Source organism: Haplochromis burtoni, unplaced genomic scaffold (genome assembly GCF_018398535.1).
Source record: "Haplochromis burtoni strain Fernald_Lab_line unplaced genomic scaffold, NCSU_Asbu1 Contig_5, whole genome shotgun sequence".
Lineage (NCBI taxonomy): Eukaryota > Metazoa > Chordata > Actinopteri > Cichliformes > Cichlidae > Haplochromis > Haplochromis burtoni.
The window spans coordinates 3,523,035-3,539,705 of NW_024582366.1; the positions used below are offsets into that span (position 1 = coordinate 3,523,035).

A 16,671-nucleotide genomic window follows, 5' to 3' on the forward strand; every position below is an offset into this window, starting at 1 on the left:
GGTTACAAGCCGAACTGCCAACTCTTTGAGCCACGATCGCCCCGTAATACTGCATTAAGCACGAGATCGTCCATATGACCTAAATAAGGGTCCTTGTTTACTTGACAACAGTAGCAGTTGAGCAACAGTGCGTCGTCACAGCTGGCAAAAGACTCTGTGCTTCTGTTTGTTCCTCATCCAGCTTGGCTTTGCCTGTGGGCTCTGAGAGTAACAGAGCAGCTTTATTCAGAACTTTTCAACTAACCGCAGGTAAACCTGAAGGAGACGCCTCATTCCACCTCCCTTTGTCCCGAGCCAGCTCTCCTGCAAGGTCGGACTTGTTGGAAATGAAGAGGGAAATTGCACACAAACAGTTTGAGGGCCCTTTAAAGCATTCCTCAAAATGAGTGGGTTTATGGAAAAATGTAAAACCTCAGTTGAGCACAGTGCCCGCTCATCTTCTCATTTTTAGACAAATTTCTGGTTGGCTTTTGGGATCAAAACGTATCGGTGCCAAATCTTCTGCTGCTCTATCAGCAATGCAGAGCTTGTAGCTTTACAACCCAAATTAGTTTTAAAACCACAGGTTGCTGAAAGCCTTTTTGGACACCTGTGGAAAAATGCTGCATTAGAAATTTTTTGCTTGTGACTAAAATAAAACACGCAAATGTTATTTTAATTTTGAAAACACAAAACTCGAAAAACACTCGAAGGCACGCATTATAGCTTTTTCTTTTTTCTTTTTTTTTTTTTAACATCAGGATACAGATTTAAATTTGGAAGGTTTGGTAAACTGAACAGAATTTTTAATATTCACCCATAAAAACAGTGGCAGTGAATTTGTACTTCATATTTGTATAATTGTACTAAAAATGTGCATTCATGTGTAACTTTTCTCTCTCTTTGACATTCAATTCAGTTCAATTTTATTTATATAGCGCCATATCACAACGTCGCCTCACAGCACTTTATATTGTAATGTAGACCCTACAATAATACATACAAAGAAAAAAAAAACCCAACAATCATATGACCCCCTATGAGCAAGCACTCTGGCGACAGTGGGAAGGAAAAACTCCCTTTTAACAGGAAGAAACCTCCAGCAGAACCAGGCTCGGGGAGGAGCGGGGCCATCTGCTGCGACCGGTTGGGGTAAGAGAAGGAAGACAGGATAAAGACATGCTGTGGAAGAGAGACAGAGGTTAATAACAAGTGATTCAGCAGAGAGGTCTATTAACACATGCCATCTAAGACATTCAGTCTTAGGTTTCCCATGCAGTGATTTAGTTATTTTTTCCAGTTTTCTAACTGCTAATAAGAAGTATAACCACAGGATGCAGAGTTGTTTCTGAACATCATTTCACAAAGTCTCACTGGTCTGTAGTTGATCCCCTACAGCTCTGCTTTAGTCTTCCCTTGTAAAAAACTCTGCACATTTATTTTTTTTAACCTAACAAGATTACAACTTGAACTCTGCTTTTGTAAACATAGCAGGAAAGCGATCTGTTGTCTGTGTTGAATGGATTTATTATAAGGCTGTGATTAGTCCCACGTAACCCACAGGCAGCAACCCTTTTACAGTCCTCTGTCCACAAAGATCAACTCGATGATTATGGATAATAAAGAATAGACAGATTTATATTTGGTCAGAGAACACCTGATTGGTGGCCTCAGGCCCAGCCAAGGCTCAGCCAGCGGGGACTTATTTAAACCAGATCAGATATGTTAGCACTGTTTATGACTCAGAAACGAGCAGTCATTATTGGGGAGAGGAACAAAGTTTAACTCTTGAATGCTGAAGCGTCACTTCTGATGTGCTGATTGGACAACACTGTCATGGTAAACTTCTTCATCAACTTAGCTGCAGTTGTCTTCAAAATACAACTGAGAAATATAACTTTTATAAACTGTCACCATTTATTGCACCTTTGTTATTTAGAAAGAAAAAAAAGTGTACTTTACTGTAGGGCTGTATTTCTTGGACTTACTTCAGATTGTAATTGCCGAAAGCCTGGGGGCGGGTCTTATCCTCATCAGATCCATCCCAATACATTTGCAGTGTCTTATCTGTTAAGGAAGTACAGTTATTTTTAAAAAATTTAAAGTTTACCCAACAGCTGTGTGGGAGCCAGGACAGGACTGGACGTGCACAGAGCACTGATCTCATATGGGACACCTTTTTTTTTTTTTAGATTCATGGAGAATTTGATGGATGGCAGTCATATCCATGAAAGATCTTAAAGCTTGCATAACACACCACTTGTCACAAAGATTGTACTGTTTTAGTGGCAGCATTTTCATTCTGGCTACTTTATCTTTGGAAGCTGCTGACATTTGATCTGTTTTTATCCAGAAAGGGTTTGCTGAGCACACACAGGCCTTTCCAACATCGTGTCTCCTAGAGCTTGAACAGTTAAAGACATTCACAGTTAGTTATATATCAGGGTATCTCCTATAGCCACTGACTGACCATTAAATTACCAGCTGAACCACCATGAGGTCAGACTGATATGATTTACAGTAGACGATGGACATTGGCAGCTTTTGGTCAGAAAACACTAAAAATGGCTGTTTTATTTTGTCTGACCAAATCTGCAAAGTCACCAAATTAAAAGCCAGTATCCTGTTTTTTGAGGAGGAGATTAATTTTTGTCTTTGCTGGTGTTAATCATTTATTTAAAGCACAGCGATTTAGTTGGTGTGAAGTAGTCAGATTGTCTTGTGGTTGCTTTTAAAATGCAATGTTTAGAACATTAAACATCAGCGTTTCCCAAAAGTCCCCTTGAAGTGCCACTGATAAAGACACTGACATGTGTATTAGGGGTAATTAGACTGTACTACCTAACGACATTAGTCTGACCCACACCCTTCGCTTCAGAGAGTAAACCCAAATGAGGCTGAGTCATTGATCCTGTGATAAATGCTCCCCTGAATGCAGAGGCCCGTTAACGCTGAGGTGCCGGGATTTTTCCATTAAAGCCTCAGGAACAAAACTATTACGTATGCACATTCCAGCGGGGGTCTTAATCCAGATTGAGACAAACAAGTGGCGAAGCTCAAGTCTCTCAGGCGTTGAAAAAGTGTAATTTGATCTTGCAGCACATTGTGTTTAGGTAATTATGGTCAGAGGACCCTTGAGCTGCATTCTCACTGTTTGCATATGGGTTTTGATGGATTTCTGTAGGAGCTGTAGAGGTCGAGTACAGTCGCCATTAACAAACAACCCTGCTGGTTAATTTTTTTAGCCTCTTTTTAAAACTCACACTTTCTAGTGGATTTCACAGTACTCTACTGTTTTAGGACACCTGAGATGTTTGGAACTTCTGCTGGTCCGTTTGCTTCTTACCGCCTGCAGCAACGCAAAACGTTAGCTTCACTAGCAGTAGTTAGTTGTAGATGGGGAACAGATTGCAGATGTTGCTTTGGTGAGCTTGTCCCCTAAACCAGCAGCTTTTGTCTAGTTGAATTGTGGCCTACGTGTACGCGACTGGTCTCTTGATATGTTTTCCTGCTTATTGGTAGGTATGGACATCACGTTTAAGACTGTGCTATGGGAAAAAAGGCCTTCTGTGGACTGCTTAAATTAACAGTGATGGACGAAGTTCATCTGCCGTCTGAAGAATTCAGATTTTATCCTCGCTTTATAAGCCCCCGAGGGACTTGACTGCTTCTCATGCTCCCCCGTCATCCGGTTTTGTTTACCAAGATGTCTGCTGGAGCTGTCCATGTGGTGGAAGGACGGGCCGGTTCCCTTCCAGTCACATCGCGTATGTTAGACGAGGAGCTGCTTGTGCAGCAGTGTAGCGATATTGCGCAACAGATGAGGTTGCAGTGGGACAACTCCTCCGGCCTGTTTACGAGGAAGCTCGGTGGCAGCAGACACGCCCACTTGTGACTTTGATTTAGTGTTGGAGAAATAAAACTTCCCCGTGGTCTCTCTTATTTCGTTTAGACTCCATTGTGTCACTATGGACCACCCCTTATATAGACATACTCCCAACAATACAGCATCCAAATATGTGCCACGTTCACAGACTCGTATTAACATACTTGTCGCATCCTGCAATTGTCACAGTTGTTTGAAGCTTTGCTGCCCATAGAGGACAGAAGTAGTTTGTTGAGATTGTTGTCTTTGGGGAATTATTTTAGTTCAGTATGCAAATATATGTGCTTGCAGGAAACATAAACTGCAGTAAACCACAAGAATTCCCTGTGGGATGTGTAACCTGTTTCTCCCCTTTTTAATATTCCAGTTTCAGGTTATTTTCATGAAAAGCATTGAGGCTGTGTTGACTCACACGTTTCACACACATTAGAAGGTAAATTGTGCCCTTCCTGATAACTGATTTCAATATAGAACATTTTGACTAACGACTTTCTAATTGCGGTTTTGCTAGTGAATAAAAAGTTTTATTTGTGTGGCAGGAAATAATCTGAAACTGTTTCTTCAGCTTCACATGTGAGGATTTGATTGATTTATTAGGCTGATGTGATCAGAAACTGAAAATCTAAATATAACATATTTCTAAAAAAATCTGTTCATGTCGGCAGACATTGCATTGACTGAAATCCAAGTTTCCTCTTCTTTTTGTTTTTCTGTTTTTAGTACTTGTTTCTGTGGAAAAACTGGATATGATCTGATTGATTTAAGCAGATGGGTAAACATGAGGGGCTCACAGGTCTGCTGCCGAGAACGCCCTGTTGCAAAAATACTGGTTTCTTTGTTTTCAGAGTGAGTGATCGTTTAGTTGAGCAGAGTGTTGTGGAGCCTGCTTGGTTGTTTGCTGGGTCACGCAGCACTTTTGACCCCTTTCAGACAGATAAAAAGAGAATTGGTCCCCTGTAGCTCCGATGGAGCAAAAACATGCTTTGTTTTTTTATTTTAAAATTAATTTTACAGCTGCGTCATGATTAAACGTAAACTTCAAGCTGATTTGTGCCATAATAATGAAGTCATAGCTAAACTGCTGTCTTCCTGAAGCTGCTGAACTTTTGAATCGCAGCTAATCGGGGGCATCTGCTGACGCCAACTGGCGCAGCGGCAGAACTACACCCTCCTGTCTTTTCAAACAAGCGGCCGGCTGCAGCCAGCGTTTGCATCGGAACGAGAGCCACAGTGAGTTGTCAGCGAGCACACTCATCTGTTGTTGCAGCCCCCACCCTCCAGCTATTGTTTTGAAATATGATCGTTGAGGGGGGTTATTACTGTAAGACAAAGGTTTAATTTATTCAGCTGCCTTCCCCCACAGAGAGTGTTTATGTGCTTTGGGACGGGGACGAGTGCCGGTGCATTTGTGACCCTAATGGAGAACACATTGGCGTTCTGGTGCTGTAAAACAGTGTGTGATGATTTAGGGAGTTTGTTTGGCTCCTGCACGTGTCTGCTGTGATGTACACGGATCCAGGTGGAGGATGGGTACACCGTGCAGTGTAAGAGGAGATGGGCTCGGTGTCAAAAGGGAGGCACGCGTGGTAGAAACTCTGCAGCCAGCCCTGGTGGCTGTGGCTGTGGGTTTGAATGCATTGGCCTCGGGGCCGGAGGTGGCCAGAACTGGAATGTGCTGCCTATGGTCCGGAGACTTTGTTTGGGGGTGGTGGGGGGTGGTGAGTACATTTGTACTCTGCTGCAGTCTGCGGGGAAGGCCCGTGTTGAGGTTAACACAGCCAGTGGTCCTTATATAAACCACCACATGTCTTCTTCCTTGAATAAAATATACAGTTTGCTTTGTTTTCCTTGAACATGGAATGACAACATGTTTCTTCCTTTCTAGCTTTTTCTTTAACTCTTCAAGTACAGATTGCAAAGCCAAACTTTTCTCTTTTTTTTTTTTTGTATTTTTAATTCAACCTGCATGCCTCTTGTCTTTTGCTATTGATAACAACACATTCCAGCCAAAGCTCGTGGACATATCTCTTTCGCTGTCCCAGATGTGGAAGTGCTCAGTTCAAAGGGTGGAATGTGTTCTGTTGCTGCTGCCGTCATCTATCGACTTTAAAATCACATATCTGAATGAGATTTGTGCTGGAATGCAACTCATTTACCTCACCGTCATTACACATCTCTGACGTCCGTCCATCCCTTTGCTTCCGCTTGTCCAATTCAGGATTACGGGCAGTGGAGACGCTTGAGCCTCTCCCAGCAGTCAAACGAGCCGGAATGTGGGGGTACACCCTGGCTGCCATTCTTATCGCAGACTAATCTCAGACGTTTAGTTAAACCATTTTAGGTGCTTGGTAAACCACTGAGTGAGTGGAAAAATAAGCGGGCAGTTTGAAGTCATCTCATGTTTTAATCTTGGTGTTTTTACTGGAAATGACAGAGGAGGAAGGGACTGCTTTGCTAATGTAATTAGCCGAAAATGACATGAATTTATTCCTGTGATGTTTTAATGCAGTCTTAATGTGATCAATAAAACCACCAAATTCTTTTTAAAACGACTGTTGTTTACCGCTCCTTGTTGTGTTTTATGCACAATTTATATGCCAAACTCCGCAAAGTTTGACTCAAAATTTCAAGGAAAGACAGAATAAACGTGGAGAAACAGGCCTGCAGAAGCCTTGTAATGGTGCAGATGGAGTTTAAGGCACTAACTCAAGATATAGGGTACATACAGAGCTGTGCCTCTCCTTGAATTAAAGCTGAGCCTTTAAATATGTTCCCGTGTGCCTCTGGAGTGGCTGTTCCGCACGTACGTTTCGGCTCTGAATAATGTAACTTGTGAAAGAAGCTTCTCGGAGTAAATGAATGGTGAGGGGAGGGAGGAGGCGGCGAAGGCTGAACTCCGCCTCACCATGTGACCAAGCAGTGGTTTTAAGAAACCGTGAGCCTCCACTCAAACAGGACAGTTGTTTGTGTTTGTTACTCAGTAAGAAACGTGTAGCCGCGAGAAAACTTCAGGAACCATGCGCTGCAAAATGAGCTACAGCCTGCCCTGCTCGCCGGGAACATCCCCGCCACATTCAGGGCGTTTGGTGGCCTACAGAGCGCGATGCGTCAGGTAAACACCTTTAAAAGCTGTTTCTGTGTCCCCGCGTGTGGGCTTATTTTACGCGTGCATATGGAGACCGCGTTTGGAGTTTTTACGGCATCTTTGCGTTACTAACTGAAAACATTTACATACCTGCATCCTTTTTTATAAACTCTTATTTACGAACTGCAGACCTTTGGCTCCTTGTCAATGTTTTTACACGTGCTTTGAGTGTTGCTCGGTGGCCATTTGCGCTCGTTTTGTCCCCCGCATAGTTTGAGGTGTTTTGCCAGCAGCTGTTCCGAGTGTTGACCACTCTCTTCCCGAACATATGGCATCAGTTTGATCTGTGTTTATACCACGTGTCCCCCCACGAGATGTCCACGGAGCCGTACACTACGTGCGCTCTAGCACGCGGAGTGTAAATGATGGATAGACTGGTACCAGGCTGATGTTAGCGCAGTGTGCGATTTCCACGTTCTTTTTTTTTAATTTTAATTTTTATCTAATTACGTTTAAAAAAAGATGTAAACATAACGTAACAAATGTTTTTTTTCCCTTAACTTAAGCTCCTTACAACCCCCAACCTCGGTACACAATAATTGCGTCTGTCTTTAATTCAAAGGAAACTGTTTCACATCTACTTTTATCACATTCTTATAACGTTAACCAATTTTTAACATCGTGGACGCTCTAAAAACAATAATTAGAGGCAGTCTGCACATTGTGTTCCGTCTGCTGCTCCAGTTCCCAGTCAGAGCGCCGTCCAGCGGCTCCAGAACACATCGATTGCCTTTGTTTTCGCCCCACAGCGGAGCAGGGCGGTGATCGTTCGAAAACAAAGGCGCTTTTTGTGGAGGAGGTTAAAGGGCAAACGGTGAAAAGTCGGCGTCGTTTGGTTTCATGAGGATTTGTAGCACGGACTCGTAAGTTAATCGTCGTGTTTTAATTAAACGCTTAATCGTCGCTTTCTGGTGAAGAAATGGTGAGATGTAAACTACAGGGTTGAGCTCCTCTGAGGCCACATCAAGATGTTTTTATAACGATGTAAGAGGCAGAGAGGAGCTAAGTGGGTGCTTGGTATTTTATGCAGATATAATTTAGAAAAGAGAGCGTGCACTGATGATGTAATCTGATTACCGAACACGTTTTGCAAGACTGACCAGACTCCCTGTCTGCCATGCATAGATGCTGTCTGACCTGGATATATGTGCAGATAGTTGAATTTTGATTTAGCTGTTATAACAAGTGGAACTTTGTCTTGGTTTCTATGGGTTGCTGCTATGCTCTGATTCACTGGTGGCACATTTGAAAGTAGAGTCTGACAGCTGTTTATACTGAACAGATAGTGTGAGCGATGAAAGCCAACTTCACTTAATGCAGGCGTGTAGAGCAAAGGCTTCAAGTCCGGGTTATAAAGCTGTTGCTGAAACAGAGTTTGGTGTGTATAACAAGATATGTCTTCACCTTCCACCTCAATCTTTCCCGTGCTTCTGGTCTCTGAAAACAGCATCACGTTTGTAGCGTGCAGTCTTGCATTTTTGCGTTTCCAAACATGGGCCCTCTGCCAGTTTGTGTTAAACACAATGGAATATTCACTAAAAATAGTACGCGTTTTATTTTTGTTTTGTTTTTTCCTGGTCTAATCTCATTCTCTAGAAGCTAATCTGCATGAGTGAAAACGCTCGAGGGTTTGCTTTGATTCACCTGAGCGATGCAAGTGAAAACTCAAGTTGTGGGAGAGCCAATTTTGGCACTTAGTGAATGTGAAATGTCCGATGGGCATAAGCAAGATTGATATCTAAACTTCCTCCTCTTCCGTCCACAGTGCCTCGGGAGCCAGCGTCGTTGCCATCGATAACAAGATTGAGCAGGCAATGGTGAGTTTTTCCACATATTTAAGTCATAGCAGAATGAATCCTGTGATATGGATTCCTTGCCAGTCTGTACAATTACACATTTCACAATAACTTTTACCTTGCTGATGTTAAGATAAGTGCTTGAAAGAGGATGAACGTGAAACGTCTTGTAGAAGGAAACAGAGGAAAAATTAGCCTCAAATCTGCCCAAACATTTGGCTTCTGTGCTGCTGGTCCCTTTTGATTGACCGGGGATTTGTTAAAAAGCAGCTGCAGCAGTGACGCCTCGGTACAAAGACCACATTTATTTTTCTGTGCTAATTTTAGTTTGTCCTCCCTGTCAGGATCTGGTTAAGAGTCACCTGATGTATGCTGTTCGTGAGGAGGTGGAGGTGCTGAAGGAGCACATCAAGGAGCTGTACGAGAGAAACTCTATGCTGGAGCGCGAGAACGCCGTGCTGAAGTCACTGGCCAACTCGGAGCAGCTCAGCCATCTGACCAATCAGCTCACCCATGGCAGCAGATCGCCGCCGCTGCAGCAGCAACACCCGCTCGTCACAAACAGCACCCCCTCTCTGGTTCACCACGAGGGAAGCCAGAGCGTCCCTCATCAGCCCGACATCACCTCAGCGTGATTCCCTCTTTATAAACTGTCAGAAACACACGTCCCACGGACAGGAGTCTGTTAGCAAAGGCAACAACTAACTACTACCGTCCCCTTAACCCCAAACAGCAAATGGACTCTGCTCTGGGTTCAAAGTGCTCCACTTGAGGACAAATCAACAAAGCAACATCTGTGTTTGTCACTAAGAGCCGCGTTTCAGAGTGTGCTGATGTCATCAGGCCTTCACGTTGTTTAAGACATTTACCATCCTGTGCAAAGTCTTATTCGGGCCTTGTGTTTGGCTGCAACAGAGCTGAAAAAGGAGAAGATGGGGGGGCAAATGGGTGGGGGGTGAGGGGGAGCAGGGCAGCCAGTGTGCATTTAAAAAAAATAAATAAACAAAAACCAGCAACTGCATGTTGATGTTGTGTAAGGGGGTCAGAGGGCACAGAGAGCTGGATTTGTGGGGCAACAAATGGGGGGAAGACGGCAGCGTGTACCTGTGAGGGACCAGAGGGGTGACGTGGATCCTTGGAAACATCCAGCAGGGGCTGACCTCCCAGTGTCTGCACCCAACGTCATTGCAGGGCTGGAAGAGGCCAAGAGTGCAGAGAGGGTGATGGAGAGGTGGTTTGGAGGATACGTCCTTCCTGAGCGCAAGAGGACGCAGCCGGCAGGCGGCTCAGCTCGAGCGGATCGAGCCGACAGCCTCGGCTTGTTATATGCTGCATCGAAAAATCTTGTGTTGTTCTCAGAGCCACCATACGTTTGACATGAATCATAATAAATTTTCATTAGTTCAGTTTTAGTATTTGCGTTTATTTATTTCAGGGCTGCTATTTTCATAATGTAAATGAACAATGTCATGGAGATGCTTATTAAAAAACAAAAAAGAAACCTTTTTTTTCTTTTTGGTATTTTAGAATCTGTCGGGTATTAAATTTGATAGGTTCTTGCAACTCGTAGTTCTCAACAGGTAGGCAATAAGTTTCCAAAAAAAACTTTTTTGGCCTCTTCATGAAATAGTGCTAACACTAAAGCTGCGCTTACATTAGATGAAATCCAGGTTGAATGTATATTTTGTAAAGTGTAAAGTATTAAGAGCATGGGCAGTTTGTACGGGAGAACACCTGTTGTTTAAGATAAATAATATGTGATGGGATGTTTTGATAAAGAAAACTGTTGATTAACTTTTTCTAGACTTTCTTTGTCAAAACGAAAATGAATTTGCTGGGTTTGGCTTTGGGGGGGATGAAAAGCTGTGAAAATTGTTTGACCTACTTTATAACCAAAGACACAAAGCTGTGTAAGTCTTTCTTTTCCTTTTTTATTTTAAACCGCGCACTTATATATATTTTTTTCTACTCTCTCCTTCCTTGTGCTTCTTTGTCGCCATTTTGCATATTCTGCGTGATCTGTTATCGGACCACTTCGGTACCTCATGGTTTTTATCCAGAACTCTTGTTTTTCTGTTGAATGAAAATCTGAAGGTTTCTGAGAGAGAAAATGGATAGGAGGTTGGAGTAAGTAGCTGATGGTGTGAGTTAGAAGAAGAAGAATGGAAGGAAAAGTCTTGTGCATGAGGCGAGAAAAGGAGCAGTCTTTGTTTTCATCTAAATGCTGTTAAATTTCATATGCATAGAGAAGGGTTTGTTACATTGCAGATTTTGATGAATGCACCATTTAATTGTAATGAATAACAGTTTGCTTACAGTGGAAAAAACAAAAACTAAACAGCAATACACAAAACAATCCAAACTATTAAACATTTCTCACTTTCAAGCTGGAACTCAGTCAGCTGCGTATGAGCATATTATGGGATGTCCTGTCTGCAATTGCATCTTTTGTGCCTCCTCTGCCGACGCTTGCTGTCAGCAGGCCATCGGCATCTCTCTCTGTGGCTTAGAACCAAATTGCTTGGTAATTGTACAATCAGTCATCTTTCTTTTCTTTTTTCTTTTTTGGCAAATGGGCTTCTCTTTTTTTCTGTTCTTTCATTTGAAGGAGATACCGTGTACATGCCAAATGTACTGTATGAAAGTGATCACTGAGCCTTGGAGAAAATATCTTAACGATGCCCTTGTAATGTGCTGTTCAGACAATTCTAGTTTTCAGTCAATGACAACAACAAAAAAAAGATAATAAATTACTGTTTTATTATGAGAATGTCTTCATGTGTCTTTATTCTTCCTTTCGCAACACACGGGGGATATGTAAAGTGTCATCCTGCCAGCATTACCAAGATTTATTTTCTTGTAAGCAGCAAAATTACAAAATAAAATTTGTCACATCCTGTGATTTCACCTTAAATCATATACTTACAGTTTTTTTTCTTTTGCCTAAATCTGGCTTTTTGTCTCCCAGAGTGTCAAACAGGCAAATAAACAATATTGTAAAATGAAAAAGTTGCTGTAGGTTACAGGGGTCCTGCATGGGAACAAATACAGAAGTGAAGTCGATGATGGCAGAAAAACGGGGTCAACCTGAGAGCTGGCTCATTAACGTTTAGTAGTTGTGTGTGAGGTGGTTTTGTCTGAAGAGGCACAGAAAACATTCGTGACTTCAATTTTCCTGTGAAATGAATATAACATAAACATGACAAACTACTTCATTAGGTACACCTGTTCACAATAAACTTTATATGGGTGAAAAGTTACACAAAAAGGGATCTGGAGAATCAGATATACACACAAAGCACTACTACTGACAAGTACTTGCATGCTAACCTGGCACCACGCTGCAGTTATATAACACCACGCACACTGGAATGCCACATCCCTTCACCCCCCCGAGGTTTGCCTCCTAGGAGACTTACCGGTATCAACAATACAATTACAAACCCCTACTGCTAGAATTCTCTGCACTACTATTGCCAAGGTCTTGTGTATGTATAAAACCTGTCATTATTGGATTATCTATATCTATGTGTTAGTAATAAATTAATAATACTGTATTATAATGATACTGATTAATTGAATACCATATCTACTCTCCACCCTGTTCACAGTAGCTGGAGGTTGAGTTCAAGGATTTGGTCAACTTGAAGAGTGGGCTGCTTTGGAGGGGCTCCAGCTCACTTTCATCATCATTCCTGTGAGCAACACAGAATTCAGTTTAATATTATCGACAGCCTGCTTATGGGCTCATCTGGGTCTTCAGGACTGTTAAAGAGGGTCAGGTCTAGGGTCGACTCAGCTCTGTAGCAGCGAACTTGTCTCCAAATTGACGTGTCCCATTGAAAGACAGTAAGACAGAGGAGAATTTTCACTCCATGAATCATAAAACAGAATTGCTGTTGACCTGGGTAACCTCTTCCTGCAAAGCTACCCTCTGTGTATAGTCTGTGAGTCGGCTCTCCATCATTCCAGTGCTGCTGACTTGGGGACTGTTAGTTATTCCATATATTTTCCCCCAATATCTTTCTTAATTTTACTATTCTTTTTCTTCCTAATTCAATATTGTTATTACAAATATTATTATTTTATCTTCCCCTCCCTTTTCCCCAGACTGATATGAGGAGCCTCACGCTCACCACTTAGCATCGCTGCCAAATTCGTCAGCAGTGTCTTATCATGTTGGTGTCTAATCATGAGGACATGGTTGAGAGGACTTGCTTGAGCTCTAACTGAGCAACAGAATGAGGAAGAAAGGTGATTTAAATGACTTTGGATGTGGCATGGTTGCTGGGAACAGACAGGTTAGTTTGAATGCATCAGAAACTAATCTGGGTTTTCCCACACAACCAGAATTAAAAAAACAAACAGACTGAAAATAAGTAAGCAGCAGCTCTCTGGGTAAGAATGACTTGTTACCTGAGGTCAGGGGAAAATGACCAGACTGCTTCAAGCTGATAGGAAGGCAGCGGCAACTGAGATAACCACTTGTATGAACAAAGGTATGCAGAGGAGCATCTTAGAACACACATCTTTGAAGCAGATGAGCCACAGCAGCAGAAGACCACACCGGGTGGCCCTCCAGTCAGCTTTGAACAGGAAAGCCAGACTACAGTTTGCATGGACTCCTCCAATGGTGGATTGAAAATAGTTGGCAAGTGACAAGTCATGATTTCTGCAGCAACATTTGGATGGTATGGCCAGAATTTGGCATCAGCCACAATGAAAGCATGGATCCATCCCACCTCATACCACTAGCTCAGGCTGGTGTAATGGATATGTGCTTGACATATTTTGCTTCCACCACCTTTGAATCTAACCCACGAAGAATTAAGTCCATCTCAAAGGAAAAAGGGAGTCTAGCAAGACTTAACTAGCAAAGTGACTGATGAATGATTGTAATTAAAATAATTCACAATGAAAACAAAGCTCTGACCAAAAATAGCTGTTTACATGTGTAACGAAGCACGCAGCCCACTATGACCTCATTATATCACCGTAACAATCATCTGTCCTCTTCCAAAATTCCTCACAGACTGATAGAGCTCTGAGGAAAAACATATCTCATTTTGAGTAATTCATTTTTCCAAGGAGGAAGTAACTCTGCCTGCTTGCCTCAACGTCTCCTGAAGGAGGACGGAAACTGACACCAGCTCAGATGAAGGCATCACTCATCGCCTGCCTGACATCTCAGGCATAAATTTGAACAAAGTTAGTTATTTTCAAACCAACACAGCTACAACACCTGAAACTGAAAGGTCTTTATTCAGCTTATTTGGAATACCGTGCTTTTCTTTTCCAAGTATCCCTCTGGCCTGAGTCTCTCAGTTAGCTGAGTTTGTGGTCACATGTAAACCAATTTAACTCTAAGTTGTTTTTCTGGGACACTCTTATGTAATAAATCCTTTTCATTTATTAAAACGGACCCTCGGCTGTCATAACCTCTTCGGTACTGGCTCAATTTGATTTTTGGCAACGACCGAACAGGCAATAAACCGAATGCCCTTCCCCATCAGCAAAATATGTGATTTATGACTTCTCTGGAAATATATGCTACATGCAAATATCTGTCGGTGTGATTATGTGAGGATAAATTGAGGAAACTGCTCTGTACGAAACTGAATAAGCATGAAATCATGCTTGCACTTCAGTTAACATTTACTTATAAAAAGTGGGAAATTTTCCAAACCCATGTGAGCTTCTTCACAGCCACCTTTTGCCTCTTTGAACTGCAAAACATCAGTCGACACATACAGCTAATGCTGTTTGCACTGGGCTGTAAGAGTCTTTCTTAAGCTTCCCTTTCTTTCAAACCTCTTTCTCTTGAAAACTGTGAATGCTTTCAACATTTATACCTAAAATCTGGAATAACATGTATCAGGAGTTGGCCTTGTCTGAGTCAAACAGCAGGTTGATCAGCCCTTACTTGCACTTTTCTGCAGAAAACAGCGATTTCCTTGGAACGCCGTTCTCTGTGTTTACAGGTGGCGTCATGTGGATCCAGTTTCCTTGTCAGAGCTTTACAGAGTTGCATCTAATCTCATCAAGGTTAATTCAAGTCAGATTAAAAAGAGAATGAAGATTTCGCCCTGTTTTATTTACCCCTTAACTTTTAGACAGCTTTATTTGAAGTTTTTGGTTTTTATGTCATTGCATTCATAATTTTTTCATTGCTCTGCCAGGAATAATGAAAGATGATCTGCATTTTGCACAAAATGGCAAAATTCATACTTTAGTTTTCTCAGTTTTTCTTCTATCTGCTGACATTTAAAGGGCATGTATTTGTGGCTACACTACAACACAAAGGATGCAAACTGCACGTTGCTACAAAACTAAAGAACTGGATGGACCAGGTTTTGTGTCAGCGTGATAGGTCTTCCCAACCACATACTTTCCACACATTATAACATGCGGTCATGCGGCAGCATGTTCACCCCGTATTTGCTCACAACTGGGAGTGTTTCAAACGTCACTGTGAGCAAATACAGTTCAGCAAATGCAACACTATGAATGAAGGAAGAACGCTAAAATCAACATTTCCGCTCCTTGATTTGACTTCGATCTTGTCACCTGACATGTTCTGACTCATGAACATGTCAGGTGACAGGTAAAATGTGTGTCAAAGGTCAAGATGGGTCATATTAAATATGTTGAGCGCAACTTAATGCTTTATTAAACCCTGTTGGAAAGCTGCTGGTACAAAGTTACATCACTTCGTTCTCCTGCTTCACTAAATTTCAAATGGAAATATTGAATTTAAAATTTTAAAAACATTCTATGATCATATAAATCAGATTAGCTCTGATGAGCCAAGCAGGACATCTTAATCTTTAAAGAACATTTGATTACACAAAAATATCACATGAAAGCATTTACCCCGTCTAATACCAAAATTAAACTGTTATTTCGAGTTGGTTAAAGTAAATCCAATAAATATGTTGACAGTGGTACTTTTTTCTGGAGGTACATTCTACTTTGAAACTGAACATTGTTGATATTTCCAGAGAGTACGGAAATAAGGTCGGACGTCTCTGTTACGGTCAAAGTGTTCCTTACGTCTGACTCAGCTAAGAATGTCTAACGTTGTATAACACAGACACGCACTGTCAAATAGCACAGAGGAAGGAAGTCGTATTTAATCACAGGGGTGATTTGTACATGGCGAGGGACTGTCCACGTTATACATGTCCATGTGCGTTATGCAAGGGCAATTACTCACCATTCAGTCATTTGTAACCACGCCTGGCAGTTACTGAGGATGAAAGTTTGCTGTTACAGGGAAACACTGTACTCCGCTGACTCTCCACTGCCATCAGGCTTCACAGCAGAGTCCTACGGCCTCGTGCAGACACACAGTGTAAGACTGTGGCGCCATCATGTGGGGAGGGCAGAAAAGTAGCTTCGCCGGCCACTTTATTAGGTACACCTGCACAACCGCTCATCGACACTCATATTTAACTCCGTTAACAGCTGGCTGTAACCATGATCTGTGCCATTTCTGAAGGGAAAATGGGGGGTTCAAGCCGGTAGTACCTAATAAAGTGGTCAGAAAGTGAAAAAATGTCATTTCTGCACTATAATCCTTTCAACTGTATAAATCTCTTCTGGTTGCTATTTATTCTTTCTATTCTATTCTTGTCTCGTTGTGAACACATTTTTAACTAAAGTAAAAAGATCTTTCTACGGGACAGAATTGAAACCGGAAGAGTTTCTTCTATTCTTATTATTGTGCATACTGGTCAAGTGGGACCACTGCCACAGGGATAAGTAATAATAATAATTAATATTATTTGTATTTTTTCACGCTATATATCTATCTATAGATATAGATAGATGTATTGAAGGCATAGATACGACTCTTTAAACAG

The 16,671-nt window shown here is 41.9% G+C and overlaps 1 protein-coding gene across 1 annotated transcript in view; it reads left to right on the forward strand.

Moving 5' to 3' along the window:
- tsc22d2 (TSC22 domain family 2) overlaps positions 1 to 11,573 on the forward strand; it is a 33,609-nt gene extending 22,036 nt beyond the window's left edge. Inside the window, exons 2-3 of the mRNA XM_005920954.3 lie at positions 8,776 to 8,827; positions 9,151 to 11,573. Of these exons, the coding sequence (XP_005921016.1) occupies positions 8,776 to 8,827; positions 9,151 to 9,441 (343 nt within the window). The 3' untranslated portion in view covers positions 9,442 to 11,573. The remainder of the gene's footprint in view (positions 1 to 8,775; positions 8,828 to 9,150) is intronic.
- Positions 11,574 to 16,671: the final 5,098 nt, after the last annotated feature.